This window comes from Aotus nancymaae, unplaced genomic scaffold, assembly GCF_030222135.1.
Source record: "Aotus nancymaae isolate 86718 unplaced genomic scaffold, 86718_ANA_hifiasm-v0.15.2.pri h1tg000003l, whole genome shotgun sequence".
NCBI classification, from domain to species: Eukaryota; Metazoa; Chordata; class Mammalia; order Primates; family Aotidae; genus Aotus; species Aotus nancymaae.
Genome location: NW_026988414.1, coordinates 1572302 through 1596539, shown reverse-complemented (window position 1 = coordinate 1596539; position 24238 = coordinate 1572302). Strand labels below are relative to the sequence as shown.

Below are 24238 nucleotides of genomic sequence, written 5' to 3'. Positions count from 1 at the left end.
AGAGAGAAATACAGGGCAGGTTGGCCACGATTCACTCCTGAATCGTGAGTGAAGCGGAGAAGATCCGAGGTCTCCCAGGAGCCAGGGAGCATAGGGTCTAGTGCAGGGAGGAGCAGGTGGCCTGCAGTCAGACTGGGTTTGAAGCCACTGGCTTGTGACCGCGGCTAGCCAGTTAGCCTCCGCCTCCTCCTCTGTAAATAGTCTCCACCTTGAGATGACACACCTGTGACTGAACATAGTATCTGCTCTTGTCATCATTCCAGCTCTGACATTTTCAAGTAGCACGAGTTTTCCTTAGTGTCAAGTGAGTGCCAGCCTGGCCTGTTGGCTGGAAGTTGGCCAGACGGCTGGGGCTGGGGCCAGAAAGAATGCCATGCCAAGGAAAGCCAGGTGGCTCTGCTACCTTGATGCAAGGCCACCTTCCCTCCTCCCAGGTGTCTTCTGGTAAAGGCGGGCTGGGCTGGCACTGGGAGCTGGGGGTAGTGAGCATTTGCCTGGGAGCTGGAAAACCTGCCATGGCACTTTCTGGGGGCTGTGGTGGGGGTGGCGCTGGAACTAGAGGAGGCTGAGTTCAGCCAGGACCTTCCAGGCACCGCTCCCAGGAAGAAAGCCCAGTGTTCGGGAGTGTCGGAACCCAGAGGGCTGTTAGGTTGTGCAGATGGGGAAACTGAGGCTTCGAAAGCCAAGAACATGGCTGAGGTCAGCCATGGCAGCGGTGCACAGAGCTTAGTGGGCACATGTTTGGTGCCCAGTTCGGGATCCTTCCCCAGCATCTCACTGAATCCTTACAGTCGCCCTGTGGAGGGCAGGCTGTTCGCACCCCCATTTCACAGCTGAGCAGTTAGGCTAGAGCGCTGAAGCCCATGTCTGGCGACCTTGACCTCTGTGCTGTGCCTGGAGTGAGCACTCGCTGGATGGCAGCTGTGGTTCCTCCTCTCCCTGTCACTCCCTCCCCGACATCAAGCCCTCCATTTCATTTCCTTTTTGGCTCAGGCCTCAAATGCAGCCCAGGGGCCTGCTGAGGCTGAGGGAGGAGAGTGCCCCACAGCTGCTGGGAGGGCAGGAGCCACGTTGCTGTCTGATTACATCATTTTCCCAGGCCCATCTGCCCAGCTCATTTCTCTGCATGCACACACAGGCCCCAACACCCACACACATGTGCACATACACAGGCATGCATATGCAAGCCCAGACACATCGCAAACACACATGCGTGCACACAGTGTGTACCCTCGGGTACACACCCCCAGGTGCACACACGAACACACACACACACACACACAGTCTCAGGTACACACACCAGGTCCATGCACCGCTTCAAGTTGCTCAGCCCCAGAGGCTGAGGGCCTCAGAGCCCTCACCTGCCCAGATACAAGCCAGCAGGCAGGAGGGGCTCACTGGTTTCTTTTTGTTTATTTAAGACAGTTTTGCCAGGCACAGTGGCTCACACCTGTAATCCCAGCACTTTGGAAGGCCTAGGTGGGCGGATCATAAAGTCAGGAGTTTGAGACCAGCCTGACCAACATAGTGAAACACCATCTCTACTAAAAATACAAAAATTAGTCGGGCCTGGTAGTGTTCGCCTGTAATCCCAGCTACTCAGGAGGCTGAGGCAAGAGAATCGCTTGAACCTGGGAGGCAGAGGTTGGGGTTAGCTGAGATGGTGCCACAGCACTCCCCCCCGCCCCCCCGGCAACAAAGTGAGACTCTGTCTCAAAAAACAAAAGAAAACAAAAAACCCATCTCTACAAAAAATACAAAAATTAGGCAGGTGTGGTGTCACGTGCCTATGGTCCCAGCTACTTGGGGATGGTGGCGCTGAGCTGGGGCAGGAGGATCGCTTGAGCCCAGGAGGTCGAGGCTGCGGTGAGCTGGGACTGCATCACTGCACTCCAGCCTAGGCGGCAGAATGAGACCCTACCTGCAAAAAAAAAGATACAGCTGTGATGGGAAGGAGGCATGGCGGGTCACTGGAGCGACACTGGCCATCTCCTGTTTACCAGGAGCTGCCCAGCTCTGTACCTACCCGCTGGGCTCCCGGTGCCTCTGGGAGGGGCGGGAACAGGGGTGACTCTCAGAGCTGGGTGAATCTTGGGCCGGCATCATCAAACCACACTTGCCCAGGACTTCCTTCCTCGAGACTGCCCGAGAGGGATGTGGTCTTGCACCAATGAGCAGCGGGTTAAGGAGCCGAGCTGCTCTGGATTTGAGTCCTGACTCTTCTGCGTACCAGTCACACAAGACTCAAGGCAACTTCCTTAGCCCAAGCCTCAGTTTTCCAGCCTCTAAAATGAGGATAACCCCAAATGGAAAGGCTCGGCTAAGACGGACCTGTCCGTTACCTTGATTGTGGTGTTGGTGTCACAGACACATCCGCATGCCGAAACTTGCTCAATTGGACACAAATATGTGATTTTTTTGATAGTTCATGAGTGTGCTGATTGGGCATTCTCTCGTGTGTGTGTGTGCGCGCGCGTGCACGCTCAAGGTGCCACCCTCAAACTTTGTTATGATGTTGGCACATTACCCATCTGATATGAAAAAAATGCAATTTATGATAAGTCAATTAGACTGCAATGGAACTGTTTTAAAACTTGCAGCAGGATTTCCCAAAACGCAACCACACCACCCGCGTCATCACACACAAACAGGGATAGGCTTACACACAGTTCCTGAATGCCTTCTGGGGCAGGGGGCGGGGGCAGGAGGCAGGGCAGGCGGCTCCGGGGCTCCTGAGCCTCCCCCGCTCCGTGAGGCTGCTCACAGGGGATTGGACGGCCGGGAGGTAAGGTTTAGGGCTTCTGGCACGGTCGGGACTGCCTGCAGGCAGCTGACTAGGCTTTGCTTTTGCAGAGTGGTTCACTGCACCGTGAAGACAGATTCCAGACGCCGGGAACTCGACTCCAATCCCAGGTACCGCCCTCCTCAGTCCTCCCTGCCTCCCTTTCTCCCTCCTTCCCTCCATCCTGGTGGCCAGTTGCCTGGCTGTAGTTGCCATGGGTACCACCGGCTGGCTCCAGGGGCGGGGCCTGCTGAGTCACCTGCAACTCAGGGCCTGGCAGGGGGTTGAATGCCCAGTAGGAGGGAACGTTGTGGGCCCCGACCAGAGCCACCCCCTCTGCCCCAACTGCCTGGCCCGTGAGGTGCTTCCCCTTCTAAGTCCAAAGGGGACTGGCTGACTGGCAGGTGGGCCTGTGTGACATGCACAGGACTGCGTACTCCAAAGTCCACCTGGCTGCACGGCCAGGCTCTGCAGCACAGGGCGGGCAGCCTGGGAAAGCCACTCCCCCTCCCCGAGCTTCCAGGCACGTGGACAGCGCCCAGGATAACGACACCTGCGTCACTGCAATGGTGATGGCGGGGGGACCCTTCTGCGTTCCACTTCCGAATAGTGTCTAATAAAGAGCCTGGGTGACTCTGACCTTGTCACGTTGGTCAGACTCAGGTGGAAGCATTCCCACGCAGAACAAACATGCCCTGAACATTTGGGAAATGTGGGGTGCTGGGGCCAGGTGTCCACGGAGGCTGGGCTGGGGCAGGTGACCTCATCTCCCTAACCCTGGTTTCCTGTTCAGCAATGTGGGCACGTAACGGCACCCAAGCTCAGGGCCACGGGAGGCGTGTGGAGAAGGCAGGGTGAGCTCAAGGACAGCCCAGGATTCAGGGAGAGGCCCCGGGGAAGAAGCATGGCTGCAAAGACCAGGAGACGAAGGCCTGAGGGTGGGGCAGGGTGGGAGACCGCAGCCGCTTCCCGGCTGCAGAGGGCCCGCTTTCCCATCTGTGCCCCTGGGAAGCACCGCTGTCTCCTTCCCTCCCTGGGCCTCAGTTTCTCTACCTGCACACTGGGGGAGCTGCTCTCTGAGCCCCTCCAAACTGGGCATTGGCAGAGTTGAATTCAGAGGTGCTCAGGGTCCCTGGTGCTCCCCTGTCTCAGAGGTTCTCACATTTGGAAAGAGACAGGATGCCTAAAATTCCAACCAGTGAAGGTTCCATGGGGTTCCAGGTAGGAGGGCCTGGGGCTGGGCGCCTGCCCCACAGCATCCTGCTCCACCTGCAGGTGGGAGGAGGCACTGCATGCTGGGGAAGCAGGGATACCCGTGCGCTCTGTGACCCTGAGCCTGCCACTGACCTCTCTGAGCGTGAGCCCTGCTGTCTTCCTTCCCAATAGGGATGACCACGCCTACTTCATGGGGTTGTAGTGGGGGCTCAGGGGCACAGGGAGATCCGGCTGAGGCTCCCAGAGCCCTGCCCGAGGCTTGGCAAGGAGCAGCTCTGACAGGGGATGTGTCAGCTGCCAGAGTCTGGGTGCCAAGGCCCCTCCCACATCCGCCTGTGTGCGTTCTTTACATTCTGGCCTTGCGCCAAACTGCTCAGCCTCAGCCGCCTTCCTTCGCTGCTGGGGCATCAGGTTCAAGAGAGGCCTCTCCCTGGCCGGCCTAGGAATGCAGTCAGCATTTCCAGGCCCCAGCGTGGTCTGTGGGGCTGTGAGCAGAGTGTGCGATCTCAGGGTCCCTGAGGGTGGCAGGCGCTGAAGGTGAACATCTATTCCCGACCTCCAATGGGTGCCCTGCCCAGGAGACAACGCTGTCCAAGGCCAAGGTCGGGGCTGGGCCGTCTGCAGGGGCTGGCGGAGGGCACTGGCTGTCTCAGCGTCACTCAGGTTCTTCCTCGACTCCCCCCAGACGCTATGTCCAGCAAAGGCTCTGTGGTTCTGGCCTACAGCGGCGGCCTGGACACCTCCTGCATCCTCGTGTGGCTGAAGGAGCAAGGCTATGACGTCATTGCCTACCTGGTGAGGGAGCGCCCTGGGTGTCTTCTGGTGTCTGTCTGTCTGCCAGCCTCTGCCCGGGTTGTCAGCCTGTCTGCTCACTGTCACTCCTTCAAGCCTGGCTTCTCCTCTCTAAGCCTGTCTTGAACTGGAACTGGGAAAATAGCTTCTCATTGTACAGCCACACTTTCTCCACCTGTAAATTGGGCATCCTTGAAACGCCTTCCAGAGCCAGGTGATGGGGGCGGGGGAGGGCACAGAGGTGACCTTGGCGGTGCTGCTGGGTCAGGCTGCTTGCAGAGAGGCGGTGGGCTGGGACCTGCTGCCCGCCCTGGGGAGGCACCCAGTTTCTCCATCTCCAGAGTACATTGTCAGCCTGTGGTAATTCAGCAAAGATTGTGGAATCCTGAGCTGGAACGACCCCGGGAGGTCACCTCGTTCTGGGATGGGACATAGGTCATAGGTAACGGGTTGTGTGTGACGCCACGTCCCCATCCACGGCCCATGGCAGTCATCCCTCTCAAACCAGCTCCTCTTTGATTGAACCTGGCCACAGCCTCTGAGTCCTTCTCTGTGTGGCTATGCTATTCAGGACTCTCGGGTGTGAAGTTTAGAAATTCAACTAAACCAACTTATGAAGAAAAAGAAAGGACGATTCTTGGCTCACATAACCGAGAAGTCCAGGGATAGGATGGCTTCAGGCAAGGCTGGACCCAGGTGCTTCTCCAGATGTCTCCAGCTCTATGTGGCTTCATTCTTGACCTCTCCATAGGGCAGGCATGGTCACCCTCATGGCCCACCTTTCCCGAAAAGGAGGGCTCGGCCAGCAGCTCTGACAGTGGGGCCCATGGAGACCCACAATGCATTAGTCACTATGGCTGCACCGTGGGGTGCTGGGCTTGAGCCATGAGCCTACTCCTACAGTGGGCAGGATTTGTTCCCCACCATCCCTGTGGAATGGGGTCCACCCAGGAAAGAAGGTTCTGTTTCCGGAGGAAGTGAGGCTGGGTCTCTGGACAGACAAAACTTAGCTCTGAGGCTCCCAGGGCCCTGCCCTGGGCTTGGCAAGGATCAGCTCTTGTAAAACAAGCCATTGTTTGCAGCCAGTATGCCATGTCTAACTGCGCCCAATGTCCTTGTCATTCAGGTTAGGGACAGTGAGACCCAGGGGAAGAAGCACTTTGCTCACAGTTGCCTGGTGGGTGAGACGCAGCCTTGAGTGGCTGCAAAGAGCCCAGGGTGTATCCATGTCACCATAGGCAGCACAGCGGGGCAGCCAGAGCCCCTGGGCTACCACCTGGGGGAGTTAAAAGCTGAACGTGATTCGGACAAGCCCCTGCAGCTGGGCCTTGGCAAGATTCCAGTGTCTGGTGAGCGGAATGCAGGGAGCTAGGGCGGAGGTCGGGATCTGGGCAGCAGGCCAGAGTCCAGGCAGCAGGAAGCATGCCGGTGTCTAGACAGGGGCCGTCGGTGGGGCCCCGAGGTCAGGTCATCAGCCACAGGGACAGCTGGAAGTTCTTGAGCACGAGCCTCTCTGCCTCCCGCCTCTCAGCTGCCTTAGGATGGCCAAGGCGTGGTCCTTGCCTGGGGAGGAGAGCTGGGGGCTGGGCAGGTCCTGACAAGCTAATCTTTGCACCAGCCGGGGAAGACTTTCTGGAAGAGGCAGATGAGTTTCAGGAGAACCCTAGACCTAACAATGACAGCGAATGGTTGTCTCCCAGCGGCCTGTGTGGCCAGGGCCAGGCTCAGCCAGTGTCCAACCCATGGAAGCCACCGGCCAGACCACGCCACAATCCAGCTCCCCGTCTCGCCTCCTGGAACACTCTCACCTCTCCAGGCCTTGGGCTTTGTCCTTCTTTCTTCCTGCTGTGACCTGTCCATGGAATGGAAGCTGTGTCTGTATCAGGGGTGGGGGCTGCTGTGTGCGGACGGCGCGAACCCAGGGCTCTGCCCAGGGGCTGACGGCTCCTCCCTGCTTCTGCTCCTCAGGCCAACATTGGCCAGAAGGAAGACTTCGAGGAAGCCAGGAAGAAGGCACTGAAGCTTGGGGCCAAAAAGGTACGAAGAGGGAGGCAGGGGTTTGGGCTGGGAGCAGGGTGGTGATGTGGAGGGCGGCGGATGCCCCCGCCCCAGGGCTCCTGTCCCTTTCAATGTGTTTTCTTGCTTCTAAGAGTCATGCTGCTCTCAGGTGTGTGAACACTCTTGTTTTTCTGCGCCCCCCACAGGCCCTCTTCCACCCACCCACCTTCCCATCCAGGTGGAGTGTGTCTTTCCCACTCACCTACTGCCCATCGCTTTTATCTCTCTGTCCATCTATGCACCCTCTTACCCTCTTTTAGTTCTGTTCATCCACTCATCCACATATTCATCCATCATTCATCCCCCCATTATCCATCCATCCATCCATTCATCAGCCATCATTCCATCATCCATCCATCCATTGTCCATTCATCCATCATCAATTTATTCATTATCCATCCATCTGTCCATCATCCATCCATCTATCCATCCATCATCCATCCATCCATCCATCATCCATCCATCATCCATCCATCATCCATCCATCCATTCATCCATCATCCATCCTCCATTATCCATCCATCCACATATCCACCCATCATTCATCCCTCCATTGTCTACCCATCCATTCATCCAGCCCACCAGCCATTCATCTATCCACCCTCTATCCATCAATCCATCCATCATCCATCCATCCATCCATCTATCACCCCCCTAAGTGTCCTTCCCTCCCTCTTTTATTTCTCTGTCCACCCATCCATCCTTCCATTCACTCAACAGAATCGGAAAACTCCAGTTGAGTCCACTGCATCGATTGTGAGTCTAGGCATGTGGCAAGCAGCCCCCGTCTCCCGTGGGGCATATATAGTGGACAGGGTCATCATGACCCCTGCTCACCTGTGCTGACTCCCCATGGAGAAGTCCCTGCCACTTGTGCTCCTTCCTTTGCAGGAGCGAGCAGAGGACATAGCAGGGACGATGTGAAAGGCCACCAGCCCACCTGCTGGGTCACAATTGATCCCCTCTGTGGGGTGCTTCTGCAGGGTTACCAGGGTGATTAGCATGTTAAAATGAACACGTGAGGGAGTGAATGCCCCAGTCCCAAGTCACCTACTGGCCACAGGCCTGGAACTAGAATGTCCCTCCTTGGCTCTGTGTCTCCCAAGTCCTGGAGAGGAGGGGTTTGTCTGAGCAGGAGCCCAGGAAAGGCCCCTGAGCATTGAAGATTCCAGTGCACGCTCAGCAGCACAGGGGCGGGGCTTTCGCTCAGCTTCTTTTGTCCTTTACTCTAGATGAGAAGTTCTCACAGCTTTCGGTCTTGGGAACCCTCCACACCCTAGTTTATGTGGAGTTTTTAATGTTTATTTTCTTGCATGTAACATTAGGATGGGCTGGGCATGGTGGCCCACGCCTGTAATCCCAGAATTTTGGGAGACCGAGGTGGGCAGATCACCTGAGGGTCAGGAGTTCGAGACCAGCCTGGCCAACATGGTGAAACCCCATCTCTACTAAAAATACAAAAAATAGCTGGGCTGGTGGCACACACCCATATTCCCAGCTACTTGGGAGGCTGACGCAGGAGAATCACTTGAACCCAGGAGGCGGAGGTTGCGGTGAGCCGAGATCTCACCATTGCACAACAGCCTGGGCAATAAAAGTGAAACTCCGTCTCAAAAAAAAAAAAATAGTCCCGATTTGTTTCTTTTCTTTGCCTTTTTATTTCATTTTTTAAAAAGGTTTTTTTTTTTTTTTTTCAAAATAATTATAGATACACAGGAAGTTGCAAAAGCAATACCAAGAATTTATCAACTCTTCAAAATTGTTGAAGGCCAGCTGGGCGCGGTGGCTCACGCCTGTAATCCCAGCACTTTGGGAGGCTGAGGCAGGCACATCGCCTGAGGTTGGGAGTTTGAGACCAGCCCATCCAACATGAAGAAACCCTGTCTCTACTAAAAATTCAGAATTAGCCAGACATGTTAGCACATGCCTGTAATCCCAGCTACTCGGGAGGCTGAGGCAGGAGAATCACTTGAACCTGGAAGGCAGAGGTTGCAGTGAGCCGAGATCATGCCATTGCACTCCAGCCTGGTCAACAAGAGTGAAACTCCATCTCAAAAAAAAAAAAAAAAATTATTGAAAGCCTTGGCTGGGTGCAGTGGCTCAAGCTTGTAATCCTAGCACTTTGGGAGGCTGAAGTGGATAGATCACTTGAGGTCATGAGTTCAAGACCAGCCTGTCCAACCAGCCTGGTTTCTTTAGTAGAGAAACCCTGCATGCCTACAGTCCCAGCTACTAGGGAGGCTGAGGTAGGAGAATCACTGGAACCCGTGAGGCAGAGGTTGCAGTGAGCTGAGATGGCACCTCTGCATTCCAGTCTGGGTGACAGAGCAAGATTCTGGCTCAAAAAAAAAAAAAAAAAAAAAACTATTGAAGGCCTTAAAGAGCTTTTGTGGATTACATCTGTTTATATTTATCGCATTAGAAATAAAAACTGGCCAGGCGCGGTGGCTCATGCCTGTAATCCCAGCACTTTGGGAGGCGGATCACGAGGTCAGGAGTTTGAGATCAGCCTGGCTGATGTGGTGAAACCCCATCTCTACTAAAAAAAAAATACAAAAATTAGACAGGTGTGGTGGCGCACGCCTGTAATCCCAGCTGCTAGGGAGGCTGAGGCAGGAGACTTGCTTGAACCTGGGAGGCAGAGGTTGAAGTGAGCCGAGACTGCCACTGTGCTCCAGCCTGGGCAACAGAGTGAGACTCCAACTCCAAAAAAAAAAAAAAAACAAAAAAGAAAACCAACCACTATTGATTAGCAATGTCTGCCATGAGTGCAGGAGGGAGAGTAACAGTGCAGTGTGCTGGGATTGATGAATGATGCCTACTGCAGATGCAGAAGCACTGGGGACAGTCTGGGTGGCCCCCTGCAGGTCTCGGCTACCTGAGGCCCCTGGGGCTCTGTATGCCAACTGGCCCCTGTCCTTGCCGACTTCTTCCTCTGGGTTTCTCTTCCCGCAGGTGTTCATTGAGGATGTCAGCAGGGAGTTTGTGGAGGAGTTCATCTGGCCGGCCATCCAGTCCAGTGCTCTGTATGAGGACCGCTACCTCCTGGGCACCTCTCTCGCCAGGCCCTGCATCGCCCGCAAACAAGTGGAAATCGCTCAGCGAGAGGGGGCCAAGTACGTGTCCCACGGTGCCACGGGAAAGGTGAGGTACCTGGGAAGGGCCGGGCAGAGGGAGGTGGAGGTGGAGGGGCGTGGGAAGGACAGGAGCGCCCCTCATCAGACAGACTTGGTGGAGGCGGCTACTTGGTTTAGACCCCAGTGAGGGGGTGACCGCTTGCCCTGCGCTCCATGCACCATGGGGCCTGAAGCCCGTTCTGTGTCCTCACGTCCGCCCTTTGCTGTGGGAACGACGTCACCCCACTTGGCAGACTTGCTGCTGAGGCCTGGGAACACTGTCACTGGCCAAGGTCACAGCACGAGTCCCGGGGGATACACAGGAAAGTGTTGGGAACCCCAAGTTGTCAGAGTGGGGTTCAAAGCCAAGCTCAGCTGCTGGCTCACCAGGTGTTCTCAGCTGGGGCCCTTCCCTGCTTCCTGAACTTGTGTCTTCCTTTGTAAGATGGGGGTCATGCCCTGTCTCAGTTTCCCAGAGCTGGGGTAACAAAATGTCTCACACTGGTGACTTAGAACCTACAACTGCTCTACCTCGAGGTTCTGGAGGCCTGAGGTCCATAGTGCGGGCGTGGGCAGGGCCACACAGCCTCTGAAGGCACCGGGAGGCCTCCCGGCTCAGTCCTCTCTCCAGCTTCCAGTGGCCTCTGGCATCCCTTAGCGTTCGGCCGCGTCCCTCCCACCCTCCCGCCCTCCCATCCTCCGTCTCCCTCCCACCCTCCGTCTCCCCAGGCTGTCTTCCCTGTGTCTTCGCCCCTTCTTCCCTCTGTTCACCTTCCCCCTTGCCATGGGACCCCACTCTTGGATTAGGGCCCCACAATGACCTCATGTTAACTTGGTTACTTCTTTTTTTGAGACAAGAGCTCTGGCCCAGGCTGGAGGGCAGTGGCTTGATCTCAGCTCACTGCAACCTCTGCCTCCCTGGTTCAAGCAATTCTCCTGCCACAGCCTCCTGAGTAGCTGGGATTACAGGCACCTGCCACCACGCCCAGCTAATTTTTGTATTTTTAGTAGAGACGGGGTTTCACCATCTTGGCCAGGCTGGACTCAAACTCCTGACCTTAACTGATCCACCAGCCTCGACCGTTCAAAGTGCTGGAATTACAGGTGCGAGCCACCTCGCCCAGCCTTCACCTGGTCACTTCTGTCGAGACCACACAAGGCCGCATTCAGAGGGACTGGAGTTAGGAGTTGAACCTATCATTTTGTGGGGACACAAATCAACCCGTCCACACCCCTTCCCTCTGGGCCGTGTGTACCGGTGCAGACTGCGGGGCCCCCATGGGGTGCAAGACAGGAAACCCGCTGCCTGCTGCTCTTCAGAAGGCAGTCCTCGAGAAACCAGATTCCTTACGATGCTGGCAACTGTCAGCGATGTTTTTATAAAGACTCGAGTCTTGAGCGCTCACAGCCAGGGGACACCACACTGCGCCAAGAGCCTGGTACAGGAATTGACTATTTCCCAGCCCCACAGTCAGAAGGCTTGGAACCTCCCCAGTGACAGGAGCTCACTACCTCGCCTGCCCTGGGCTGGTCAGGGTGCCGATGGTGGGAACGGATCCTGGGACACACGCAGCTAAGATGATGATGGTGGAGACATGATGTGAGGGTGGCCTTGCAGACAGCCACCCACCAGGATGGCACCAGTCATGTCGCTTCTTCACTGGAGCACCGGTATCTGCTGGGAGTTGGGTGCTTGCTGGCACGGGCACAGTGCTGACTTTCTTGGCCTCATGGCCTACCCTCAGAGAGCCCGTGTCCTAGCAAGAGAAGAGCAGGTGGATGTGTGATGAGGAATGGGGGTCTGTGCCAGGGAGCTGCAGGGGCAGCAGGCAGGGGCTGAGGAGAGTCTAGAGGAGTGAATAATGGTGTGGAAGCGTGTGCCAGGCATAGGGAACAGCCTGTGCAAAGGCTGAGTGTCAAGAGGCCCTGAAGGATGGTCAGTCTGGGGTTCTGGAGCGGGAGCTATTGCCCTGGAGGAGGCAGTAGGGCCAGGACTGGGCAGAGGCCATGCTGGGAGGTTTGACTTCATCCTGAGGGCATTCGATTAGGGAGCAGAAGGGGGTCTCAGGTTGGGTGGGGGTGGCCAGTGACTCCCCCTGCAGGATGTTGGGGAACAGGCTGCGGAAAGCTTCTCACACGGACTGCGGCCTTGGTGTTCCCTGTCACTCCAGCTGTGGGTGATGGGATGATGAGGACAGGAAACCAGGCACGGAGGGTGGGGCAGGCCTGGGTCACCACCCAGGGTGGTGTGTGTGCTGCCATCCGTGCGAAGCTTGGGGCAGAGGAGGAGGGCACAGGAGGGAGAACCCAGAGCTTCCGGATTCGGGATGGGGACCTGCATGGCTGTGTGCACATCCTGGCTCCGCAACTTCCATCTCGTGTGACTTTAACCCGTGAGTTTCAGCTTCCTTGTCTGCAAAATGGGAATGAAAATAGAACCCAGGTCATGGGGTGGTTAGGGAGCTGGCTCCAATCAAGCGCTCGGCATTGGCCTGGCACATATGCAAGAAGGAAGCGTCCTCATTGTGACATTACCAGACTGGTCCTGTGGGCATAGGAAGCCCCACTGACAGCATATGGTGTGGATGTATGCTCTATAGAAAAAAGCTCCCATCCCGGCGCGGTGGCTCACGTCTGTAATCCCAGCACTTTGGGAGGCCAAGGCGGGCAGATAACGAGGTCAGGAGTTGAAGACCAGCCTGAACAACATGGAGAAACCCCATCCCTACTAAAAATACAAAAATTAGCCAGGCATGGTGGCACATGCTTGTCATCCCAGCTACTTGGGAGGCTGAGGCAGGAGAATCGCTTTTGAACCTGGAGGCAAGTTTGCAGTGAGCCAAGATCACGCCACTGCACTCCAGCCTGGGAGATAGAGGGAGACTCCGTCTCAAAATAAAAAAAAAAGCTCTGGACCCATCTGGCCTAATGGAATGAGCTGGGGAGTGAGCTCCCTGTCCCAGGAGGCATACAAGCCTAGGGCAGTGGATCAGAATTCTGGGAGGGGTCCTGCCCTGAGAAAGTCTTTTCAACGGTACCATTAAGGTTCAGTAGGGCGGCATTCAGGGCTGGTGAAGTGCATGGGTGGGTGCGTGGGTGAGTGTGGGTGGGTCTGCTCTGGCTCGGGTAGTTCCCGGGTTCAGGCTGAGACTCCCACCCCAGATCAGCCCACATATGGCCTGGAATAGCCACCCGCAGCCGTATGCGCCGCTCCATGCGGCCACCAGAGGGCGCCAGAGGCCTGAGTTTGAGGCCGTATCGGCCGACAGAGCGGGGAGGAGGCAGCAGCGCCACCTGGGCCCTCTGATACCCATCCTGGTCCTGCAGGGCGTGGTTCTGAGAACGTCCCCCGACCCAGGTAATGCTGTGGCCACTCCGGATTGGGAGCATCCCTGCATTCACACTCAAGGGGACCCAAGAGGGACGGACTCGGAGCAGGTGCTACCTGGCACGGCCCTCTTTCCTGGGGTTGACAGGCAAGGCGCACTTCTGTGCCTCGGTTTCCCTTTATGACAGTACTCAGGAAGCCCCCAACAGCCTCTGGAAAGAATTTTCGAGAACTGGGGGTGAGATTGGGGATCCAGGAAGGCTGGTGGGGGGTGGGATCCAAGGGCTTGGAGGTGCTGGTCCAGCTTTGAGGCATTTACTCCTGAACGCCTCCAGTCCACGAGCATCCTGCTGACCCTATGGGTATCCACCCAGCACCGCCTCGGGCGCCATCATGGGACTGCCAGGCGGAGGCCCTCGGGTCTTTGGACTCAGGGAACGTGACAGGGAAATGTTGGGGGGAGCACACATTGGCCTGGGGTGCGAGGGGGAAGGGCATCCAGGCCACGGGAACGTCCGGAGCCCAGCCTGGAGGCAGAGGCCAAGGCAGCCTCCCTCCCAGTGCCCTCCAGACAGCACCTGGTGCAGAAACCGAGCCACCCTTTTCTGTCCCATCCCCTGCGGCCAGCCCCACCCCTGCCCACTCAGAGAGCTACTCAAGCTGGGTGGCCCTTGTGGGGCTCCTGTCTCCCCCGAGTTTTGGAAGAGGGCCTGGAAATATGATTCTGAGACTCTGGCAGGGGAGCAGGAGTTTTGTAAATGGCACCATCTGTATGGCTGCCCCAGGGCAGATGGGAGACCCCGGCCCCCCAGTCCCAGCGGGCCCATGTTTACACACATGTTTACACATGTGTGCACAAATAGCATGTGGACACTCGTGTGTGAGACGTTACTGTCCCCTTGTCCTGGGAAGCACCGGGAGCTGCCCTGGGGGTGGTGTCTTGTGGTGGCCTCCTTGGCACTTGGCCTGAGAGGAGGGCAGAGTTTGAACCAAGGAGGCGTTTGTTTGGCATCTTCAAGGATCTCTGGCTCCTGAACAGATGGGGGTCCCCACAGAAGCGTCTGGAGGGGCCAAGCCTGGCTGGCTGGCAAGGCACAAGCCGTCTTTGTGTTATGGAAACTTGAAGCTGTGGAGGGGGGAATAGCTGGCTGAGCAAGATCGGACCCGCCTTACCGTCTAAAACCAGGCTGCGTTTTAGTTCCTCCAGGAAGGGGCCAACCTAGGGTCGGAAGGCAAATGTGACCGCCCCCACCTCAGCATCCCCATCCATAAGATGGGGCTGATAGAACCTGCCTCCTGGGGCTGCTGGAGGGATTCAGTGAGTTCATTATGCACGGAGCTCAGCCTGCCGCCTGAGTGTGAACTATTAGGATGAGCGTGTTTGCTGTGTGGCCCTGGGCAATTGGCTGCACCTCTCTGAGCTTCACTTTCCTCATCCATAAAACAGGGCTAAACAGCTCCCCTGGCCCTGGGGGCTGTCTGAGTGACAGCACGTAGTAGGTGCTCACTAAAGGGGCTGCATGGAGGGTGAGTGAGGCCAGCGAGGCCTGCGCTGCACACACGGCTCCAGGCTCTGCGGAGTCGGTGCCGCCTGACGGGAGCCTGGAAAATAGCATGTAATTCCCGCGGCTGCCTGGCTGCGCCCATGCAGTTTTCACAGTAGGCGAAAGGCCCCTCTGTCATTTCCACAGCGCTTACGTCTCCTCCGGGCCGCGAGCCCGTGGGGAAGCAGGAGATGCAGGCAGCCATTTTCTCTCCGGGGACTGAGCTGGGCTGGCGGATGCCTGCGCCGACCCCGGCCGCTTCCTCCTCCTCCTCCTCTCCTCCTCAGCATCAGTGTGGACGGTGGTCCCAGCTGTGTCGGGGTTAACGTTCACAGCTCAGCAGGGTGTTAGGGTGTCTCCATTTGCCAGCAAAAGATGCAGGTGAGACGACCTGCCCGAGTGGGTGGCCATGGTGCTGGGGACCTGGGCTCGGGTCCTCGGCCTGCCCCGGCTGCATGCCCTTCGACTGGTTCCTTTCCCTCTCTGGGCCTCAGTTTCCCTCTCTGTGCAGAGAAGAGCTGAGGAACAAAAGGCCCTCTGTGGCCACCTAGTTCCACCTCCTCCCTGAAACCAGCCATTGCAGAGATGGGGAAACTGAGGCTCGGCAGGGTTCCCAAATGTATCAGTGTGGGGGAATCAGCACCCTGGTGCCCCAGCCCTGAAGTGAGCTGGATTTGGGGCAGGGCAGGGTCAGAAAGGTGGGAGCCTTGAGGAAGAGACGATAGTGTAGACAGCTAGGGGCTGCAGGAACAGGGCCTGGCCTCCCAGGTCCTAGCAGCAGCTGGTCCTCCAGCCCCAAGGGGACAGACGTGCCCTGCACCCACCCACGTGACATGTGTGCCGTCTCCTACACTCTGCCGTGTCCCCGGACATGCATATCTCCCTCCTGCCACAGGCCCACACATACGCAAGCCACACTGCAGGACCCTACATGTCCACACACTCTGGCCAGCTCTGTCTCTGCTACGGGCTGTCCTTGTCCCCACTTCCTCCCGCAGACTCCAGAACCCCACCCCGTGGCTCTGACGGTCCTCTGTTCTGCATTGCAGGGGAACGATCAGGTCCGGTTTGAGCTCACCTGCTACTCGCTGGCCCCTCAAATAAAGGTAGGATGGTAGGATGTGGCTCTCCCCTTAGCGGGAGTACTGGCAGCCCTGGTAGGGAGGAGGGTACAGGCTTCTGGGAGATTCCACAGGACAGGCAGAGTGCTGCAGAATCTTCTCCACGGCAGGGGTGCCCCTCCGGTGGACAGCCTGCTGGCTCCCTTCGCTGGGGCCAGCTCCAGGGGCACACATTCTCCCCCGCCATTCATTCTTCCTGGAGGTGCTGTCCAGGGGCTGGGGCACGGGATAGACAGTCCCTGCTGCTCTTCAGCCACTTCCCTGGCATTCCCCAGCTGCGGGCAGGGATGGCGCTGGGATGTGGTTGCTGCTTGGAGTCCTCCTAGCCCCGGTCAGAGCCCCCAGCTATGCCTGTTCCTGGCCCCAGCATCTCCGACCCTTTCGTGGGGTGGGAATCACCATGATCTCAGGGCATCAAGCGCCCTGGCCTGCGGCATGTCACCCCGGCAGGAGGGCACCTGTGGGTACTGCCCAGCCTGTTACAGCCACCCCCACCCCTCCAGCATGACCTTGGACCTGGCCGGTGTCAGTGAGTGAACGGATAGGTGTGTTCATTCCTTCACTTGCTCACTCATCTCCATCCAGTGTCTACTGGGCACCGCTCAGCTCCGGGAGCACCGTGTGCAGGGCGCAGGCCAGGGCTGGGCAGTGGGAGTTCGATGCATACCGCTGTGGCAAAGCTGCCCAATTTGTTTTTTGTTTTTTTGAGACTCGCCCTGTCGCCAGGCTGGAGTGCAGCGGCACAATCTCACTGCAACCTCGGCCTCCTGAGTTCAAGCGCTTCTCCCTGCCTCAGCCTCCCGAGTAGCTGGGACTATAGGCATGTGCCATGTGCCACCACACCCGGCTAATTTTTGTATTTTTAGTAGAGATCGGGTTTCACCATGTTGGCCAGGCTGGTCTTGAACTCCTGGCCTCAAGTGATCCACCCGCCTCGGCCTCCCTAAGTGCTGGGATCACAGGTGTGCGCCACCGCGCCTGGCTCTAGTAGCCATATTTAAAACAAGAACAAAATGAAACAAGTGACGCCATTTTAATAACATGTTTTACCCCACCCCACGTATCCAAAATATCATTCCTCATGTCATTAATGTAAAGAAATTAATGAGATGTTTACATTCTTTTTTTTTTTTTTTTTCTGTGCTGAGTCGTCAAGACCCAGAATGTGCCGGACGCAGGCACGTCTCGCCAGCTGGCCGCATTTCAGGTGCTCTGAATGGCCGCCCGAGGCTCGTGGTCACCTGTGCGCAGTAGAGGCCGAGGCTGAGCTCTTTTGACGTTGCTTCGAGCCAAAGCCCTAGAAGAGTTGCCCCTCCCAAGGCCCCAAGGGCTCTCAGGAGTTTCCATTTGTTCTTCTCAGAGGAATCTCTTCCCCTGTCCCTTTAACCGGCCGCAGCTGCTTGGGTTGTCCGGCCTGGAGGTGAGCCGTAATGAGCTCTAATGATCTGCTTTGACCCCAAACGCCAGGCAGCGGAGTGGCGGGGACAGTAGCTGCTTGTGGACTTGCTGCCGGTGAGGCCGCCACCGCATGGGGCCCTCCCTCGTTTCCCACAGCAGCTTGGGGGTCAGGGGGCCAGTTTCCAGGTCTTTGTCTGAGAGGCCAAGCCCAGGCGCTAGGATGGGATTGGGGCGGGGGCCGAGCTGCTCCAGGAGCTGGGATGGGGCTGTGGTCTTCCCAGGGCTGCTCATTGTTTTTTTGTTTGTTTATTTGTTTGAGACGAGTCTCACTCTGTCACCCAGGCTGGAGTGCAGTGGCACAATCTTGGCTCACTGCAACCTCTGCTTCCCAGGTTCAGGTGATTCTCCTGCTAAGCCTCCCGAGTAGCTGGGAGTACAGGCGCCCACCACCACACCCAGCTAATTTTTGTATTTTTAGTGGAGACGGGTTTCACTGTGTTGGCCAGGTTGGTCTCGAACTCCTGACCTCGTGATCCACCTGCCTGAGTCTTTCCCCAAAGTGCTGGGATCACAGGCTTGAGGCACCTTGCCCGGCCCCAGAGCTGCTTATTGTACGTCTGAGGGTTGCGGAGTTGGCGGGCCCCTTCCATCGCCCCGCACCACCATCAACCCAACAACCCACACTCATGCCTCCGAGTCCTGCTCAGAGGCAGGGGCCTGGTGAACCCCAGGGCTGAGTGGGCGGCTCCTTTACCCAGCTCAGGCTGAGGTGCAATGAGCCTGGTCCCTGAGCCAGGCTCAGAGTCTTCCCCATTCCCTTCCCTTCCACACCCAGAGAAGCGGGTGAGGGGCAGCCTACGCCTCTCTGGGCCCCCGACCCCATGTGGGGCCAGGCCGGTGGTGTAGCTCTGTGGACTCTCCCTGCATCATGGAAGTGACCCTGTGACTGAAGGCACTGGCAAGGACCCTGAGCCCCGGCTAGTTCAAACTCTCAGGTGTCCGCTGGGGAGACTGAGGCCCAGGAAACAGGGACCTCCTTCTCCCCCTGACACAGCCCCATTCTGCCATGGAGTGCAGGCTCTGTCCAGCCGGCCCCGGTGCGGGGGTTCGTGTCCTCCCCTACTTTATGAGGCTCCCTGCCCACCCTCTGTGACAGCATCCTCTCTGGGGACATGCCAGAGACCCCCATGCGCCCCTCCCGGGAGAGGCCAGCGCTGCAGCTTGTGGGCCAGGGGAAGCCCGAAGCTCGGCGCTCCTGGTTCTCAGCCCTTGCCCTGTGTCCAGGTCATTGCTCCCTGGAGGATGCCCGAGTTCTACAACCGGTTCAAGGGCCGCAACGACCTGATGGAATACGCAAAGGTATGGCCACGTCTCCCCAGCACCCCCAGCCTTTGCCTACCGCCCCCTTCCCTGGGCACACCCTTCTGGGGGCTGTCCGAGCCAGTGGCCTGGGCCAGGACTGATCCCATGTGCTGGGGGCTGAACTTCCACCCCAGCTGCCTGCACACGTGGCCTCTGTCCCCTGGGCCGACCCCACAGAGGTGTGGTCATCTGCCAGGCCTGTTGCCGGGGCGGAGCCTTTCTGAGGCCATTTCCCAGTCCACCGAGCCAGAGGACACAGGGCTCACTCTCCCTGGGAGGCGGACACCAGAGCCCCGCTTGCCACCTCCGAGGTGTGTGTGTGGTGAGTGGGGGTGGCCAGCCGGGGATGTGATCGGGAGCTGTTCTCGGCACCCCAATTCCCTGGATACTCATTGTCCCTGGTGCTTTCCCGGGAACAGGTAAGACACTCCAAGGGACAGTCGCAGACAAAGCCTTTTGTGGCATCCGCCCTTTTTGAAGTACAAGTTGCAATAAAACATATTAGAAGTTTTGCATCAAGATCCTGAGCTGCTCCCCAGGGCACCTTTCTTTTTAGCGACTCGATGGCAGCCCTTGACAAACAGCCTCAATCAATCAGGCCGGGGAAAAGCGACTCAGTGCACACACCAGAAAATTGCTCGCGTTTTTAAATAGCAGTCGCTGTGAGCTCTCGCAGCAGCCAAGGTGTCGCGTGGCAGGGGACGCGGCAGGGACGCAGCCCTGCCCCCGCCGCCAGCATCCCATTAAGACCTGGAGTGCTGGGAGGGAAGGCCACCTCTGCCATCTGTTGTTTTATTATTAAGAGGGGAGTTTACAAGAGCAAGCCCATATGTTGCCAAACAAATTGTCAAATAGCAGAGCTATTAAGGGAGCTGGGTTGGTGAGGCTTCTCCCCGCGTCTCCTTGATGATATAGATTATGTAGCGCGTTTCATCTTTAAGAACAATGAATTGGAGCCCCTACCTCAGGCCTCGAGTCCGGGATAGAGAAGGGCAGGGCTGATCCACAGAGTGCCCTTCCTTTCCGTGAAGTCCCCAGACAAAAGCGGCTTCTGGTTTTTCAGCATAGATGAGTCCCGGGAGTGCTGCATCCTTCCTTCTCAGGTTTTGGGGAGAAGGTGCTGAGCTCAGCGTCCATCCCAGATAACCTTTTGAGCAGGAAAACTTTGCCAGGGAAAGATGAACGTGGCCCCCTTGGCCACCCACCCTCTCCTGGAGATGGGTTTCGTCAGAAATGATTGTGGGGAATCTGAGCATGTTCTAGAAGGAGGCAGAGGCTGGGTTTCTGCACCCGGGAACTGATCAGAATGACTGAGCAGGGATGAGGCCTCCTTCAGCATTCCAATGGAGGAGGCGAAAATCGGTGGGGCTTTCGGGGTCTCTGCTCTCAAGACCCGTAGGTAGCCAAGGCCGAAGGTGCCAGAGGACTCACAAAATGCAGGCCTTTGCTTCCCTTGCCATCCTCTCCCAGCCCATCGTCCAACGGAAAAACACTCAGAACCACCCATCCTTGTCATTGTCACATAATATAAAAATATTTTTTAGAGACAGTGTCTCACTCTGTCACCCAGGTTGAAGTGCAGTGGCACAATCCTAGCTCACTGCAGCCTCCACCTCCTGGGCTCATCTGATCCTCCTGCCTCAACCTCCTGAGTAGCCGGCGCTACAAACATGCGCTAGTACATCTGGCTCATTTTTGTTTTTTCTATTTTTATTTGTTTAGAGACAGGGTCTGACCATGTTGCCCAGGCTGGTCTTGAACTCCTGGACTCAAGTAATCCACCCTCCTTGGCCTCTCAAAGTACTGGAATTGCAGATGTGAGCCACTGCACCCAGCTTTGGCTAATTTTTTTATTTTTATTTGTTTTATTTTTGTTTTGAGATGGAGTTTCCCTCTACCACCAAGCTGGAGTGCAGTGGCGCAATCTCCGCTCACCGCAACCTCTGCCTCTGGGGTTTAAGCGATTCTCCTGCCTTAGCCTCCCGAGTAGCTGGGACTACAGGTGCCTGCCACCACACCCAGCTAATTTTTTGTATTTTTGGTAGAGGCAGGGTTTCACCATGTTGGCCAGGATGATCTCTATCTCCTGACCTCGTGATCCACCCACTTCAGACTCCCAAAATGCTGAGATTTCAGGTGTGAGACACCGTGCCTGGCCTAATTTTTAATGGTGTGGTTTTTTGTTGTTGTTGTTGTTGTTGTTTTGGTAGAGACGGGGTCTTGCTATGCTGCCCTGCCTGGCTATAATTATTTTTTGAGCTAGATAGACTACAAGGTGGGTGCTAGAAACAGGATGGTCTCACGTTGTCTAGTTGCCTACGTGTTGGAGATCGTTTTGTTTTCTCTCCTCAATTACAATGAGAGTGTGTGGGAGGCACCTCAGGACAGAGAGAGGCCGGAAACACAAACCTCTCCGGTCTCGGGATGATCGCTGTCACTGGCCCTTTGTCCTCGCCCTGCTCCTGGAGGGAGGCCCGCTGAGAAGGGAGGCAAGGGTGTTTCCACACCTCCCCCCAAAAACAGGCTCCGTGGAGGCTGGCCGGCTGTTTCTCTTAGCACCCAGCCGCTGAGCTGAGTGAGGAGCGAGGAAGGAGGGTCCAGCCTGGCCTTGTACAAGTCTGGGTGCCCATGCCTGGCTGAGGCACAGGGCGGGAGTGCGGACTGGAGTCCTCAAATTCTAGAGTAAATCCTGAGCTGGTTTTGTTTTTTCGAATTTCTGTCTTCATTTCTAATATGGTAACTTTTTTTTTTTTGAGATGGAGTCTCGCTCCATCACCCAGGCTGGAGTGCAGTGCGCGATCTTGGCTCCGTCTCCCAAGTTCAAACCATTCTCCTGCCTCAGCCTCCCAAGTAGCTGGGATTACAGGCACCTGCCACCACGCCCAGCTAATTTTTGTATTTTTAGTAGAGACAGGGTTTCACCATGTTGTCTAGGATGGTCTCGATCTCCTGACCTCGTGATCCGCCCATCTAGGCCTCCCGAAGTGCAGAGATTACAGGCGTGAGCCACCGTGCCCAGCCTAATATGGTAACTGTTGCTGAGATAACCTACATAAACTTATGCTCTAGCACTGAAATGCCCTTTAAAAAAAAAAACAAAAGACAGCTTAGGCTCTTTGGGGCCCTCCGTGATTTTTTCTTTTCTTTCTTTGAGATGGAGTCTCACTCTGCTGCCCAGGCTGGAAGGCAGTGGCACTATTTCTGCCTCACTGCAGCCTCCACCTCCTGGGCTCCAGCGATTCTCCTGCCTCAGCCTCCTGAGTAGCTGGGGCTACAGGTGTGTGCCACCATACCTAACTAATTTTTGTATTTTTAGTAGAAATGGGGTTTCTCCATGTTGGCCAGGCTGGTCTCAAACTCCTGACCTCAAGTGATCCACCCACCTCGGTCTCCCAAAATGCTGGGATTACAGGTGTGAGCCACCGCACCCGGCCTTACAGGCTGTTTTAAAGTGAGTCTCCTGGCTTTCTAGAAAACCCTAAACCTAGGGGAAGCAGCCACTCCCTGGAGGAGCCTCTAGAATCTCACGGTCTTGGGAACGAGCCTGAGTGGGGTGAACCCTATGAGGAGAGAGATGGGGATGTGACCTGGTGGGGGCTGCCTGTGGTTCCCACAGGGACCCAGTGGGGCCAAGGGGCTGAAGGGGCTCAGGCAGAGCATCCGCTCTTGCTGGCTCTGAAAGACCCCTTCACCACACTCTGTGCCTGGTAAGTGTGGGGCGGGGGGAGCAGTGCCAGGTGTCCGAGTGCAGGCAGAGGCTGGAGTGCACATGCTGGATTCCAGTTGGGTGTCAGCAAGGGTGGTGCGGGTCACCAGGGCAACCAGCCTCATCTTCCTCCCCCCTTAAGGCTGAGTCAGGTGGGCCTTCCATGTGTGACCTGCAGCCTTTCTAGCCTGGGCATCCTGGGCAGAGGTCGGTGTCCTGTAACAACAGACTGGACCATTTAGAAAGGAAAACAGCCAGAGCTGAGTCCCGTGGAGACGGGGGAGTCTGCCGGGTCTGCAGAATGATCTGTTGCGCCCGCTGGGGGAGGGGTGCTCCCGGAAGGTGCGGGCCATGAGCTGAAAGCTGTCCCTGCCTCTCCCCGTGTCCCTCCTGTCCTTGGGTCCACGGGGTGCACCACATGGGAGCTGGTGCCAGGCACCCTGGTTCACTGCCTCGTCCACAGTGGGAGAGGGTTCGCATCAGCCCCAGATCGTAGAGTGGGGGCGGGCCTGGTGAGCTGGTGCTGGGACACCTGGGCCCAGCACCTGGGCCACTTGCTCAGGGCTTCAGGGGTCCCTAAAGTGTAGACTCAAAGTCTTCCAGAAGGAATCTCCAAGGTCAGCATCTCAGACACACGGTCCTGCGGTTTCTCTGGGACATGTCCAGCAATAGGGTCCCCACAGGGAGGTGACTGACACTAGGAGGTAGCCGGGGTCTTGTCTGAATGGGGGCCCGAGTTTGGGGCTCTCTGAAGAAGCAGGGCCCTGGGACTGCCCTCATGTCTCCTTCCAGCCGCCTCACCCCCGCCCTGTGTTGTCTCTTTCCTCAGCAACATGGGATTCCCATCCCGGTCACGCCCAAGAATCCGTGGAGCATGGATGAGAACCTCATGCACATCAGGTGACGCCTGCCCTCCACTCGGTCCTCCTGGGCTCATTCCAAAGGACAGCCATGCGCTGCCCCAGGACGTGCTGGTGACCGCCACCCCCGTGGTCCCTGCACTGGGATGTGCTGCTGACTCCCCACATCAGTGGTCCCTGCCCTTGGGGAGCTGAGAGGCCTCAGGCAGGACAGATGTGGAAGCACCCAGCTCATGCGCTGCCCTCACTGCACTTTTGCTCAGTGTTGTTGGGGAGATAGATCATGGGGACCTGACCTCATCAGGAGTATCAAAGAGGGCTTCTTGGAGGAGGTGGCATTCCAGGTTAAAACCTCAAGGATGGAGAAGAGGCCCAGATGGGGCACAGGGAAGAGCGTCTGAGGTAGAGCCCCCCACATACACACACACCACCATGTGCAGAGCCCTGGAGCAGTCCCCAGAAGACTGAGGGAAAGGCCCCAGCTCTTCCTTACAACCTGCGGCTCCACGGGCGACTGTGGTGGACCCAGAATGTTCCAGGCAGGTTGGCAGCAGATGCTCTGGCAGAGAATAAAAGGCAGACCAGGCTCGTGGGCACAATGGGGTGTGTGTGTTGGAGGGTGGGGGGATGTCGTGCCCCTCCGCAGCTGACCCCATCTTTCCTCTCCCCTCCACAGCTACGAGGCTGGAATCCTGGAGAACCCCAAGGTAATCCCCCCACCCCCATCTCCTCCCAGCCGGCCACCTTTGGTGGTGGCTGCTCCGTGCCGATGCTGTCTGATGTATTTGTAGCCTAATTTGAAATTTCACGGGGCCAGCCGTGTGGCTGGGGCTGAGCCCTGCCTGTGTTCCCCAACCCCCCCACCAGCCCTCCTCCATCCGCCCTCTCCGCTTGAAGAGCTCCCCTGCCCTTCCTCTTCTAATTGCCACTGGGATGAACAGGGGAAGGAAATATCT

At 57.1% G+C, this 24238-nt stretch overlaps 1 protein-coding gene and 1 pseudogene across 1 annotated transcript in view; both read left to right on the top strand.

Moving 5' to 3' along the window:
- Positions 1-24238, top strand: part of ASS1 (argininosuccinate synthase 1) — a 55918-nt gene that overhangs the window by 2433 nt on the left and 29247 nt on the right. The window contains exons 2-9 of the mRNA XM_012457972.2: positions 2854-2913; positions 4683-4792; positions 6758-6826; positions 9803-9991; positions 15885-15941; positions 18639-18713; positions 23252-23322; positions 23959-23989. Coding sequence (XP_012313395.1) covers positions 4688-4792; positions 6758-6826; positions 9803-9991; positions 15885-15941; positions 18639-18713; positions 23252-23322; positions 23959-23989 — 597 coding nt within the window. The 5' untranslated portion in view covers positions 2854-2913; positions 4683-4687. The remainder of the gene's footprint in view (positions 1-2853; positions 2914-4682; positions 4793-6757; positions 6827-9802; positions 9992-15884; positions 15942-18638; positions 18714-23251; positions 23323-23958; positions 23990-24238) is intronic.
- Positions 2413-2537, top strand: LOC135277454 (small nucleolar RNA U13; annotated as a pseudogene).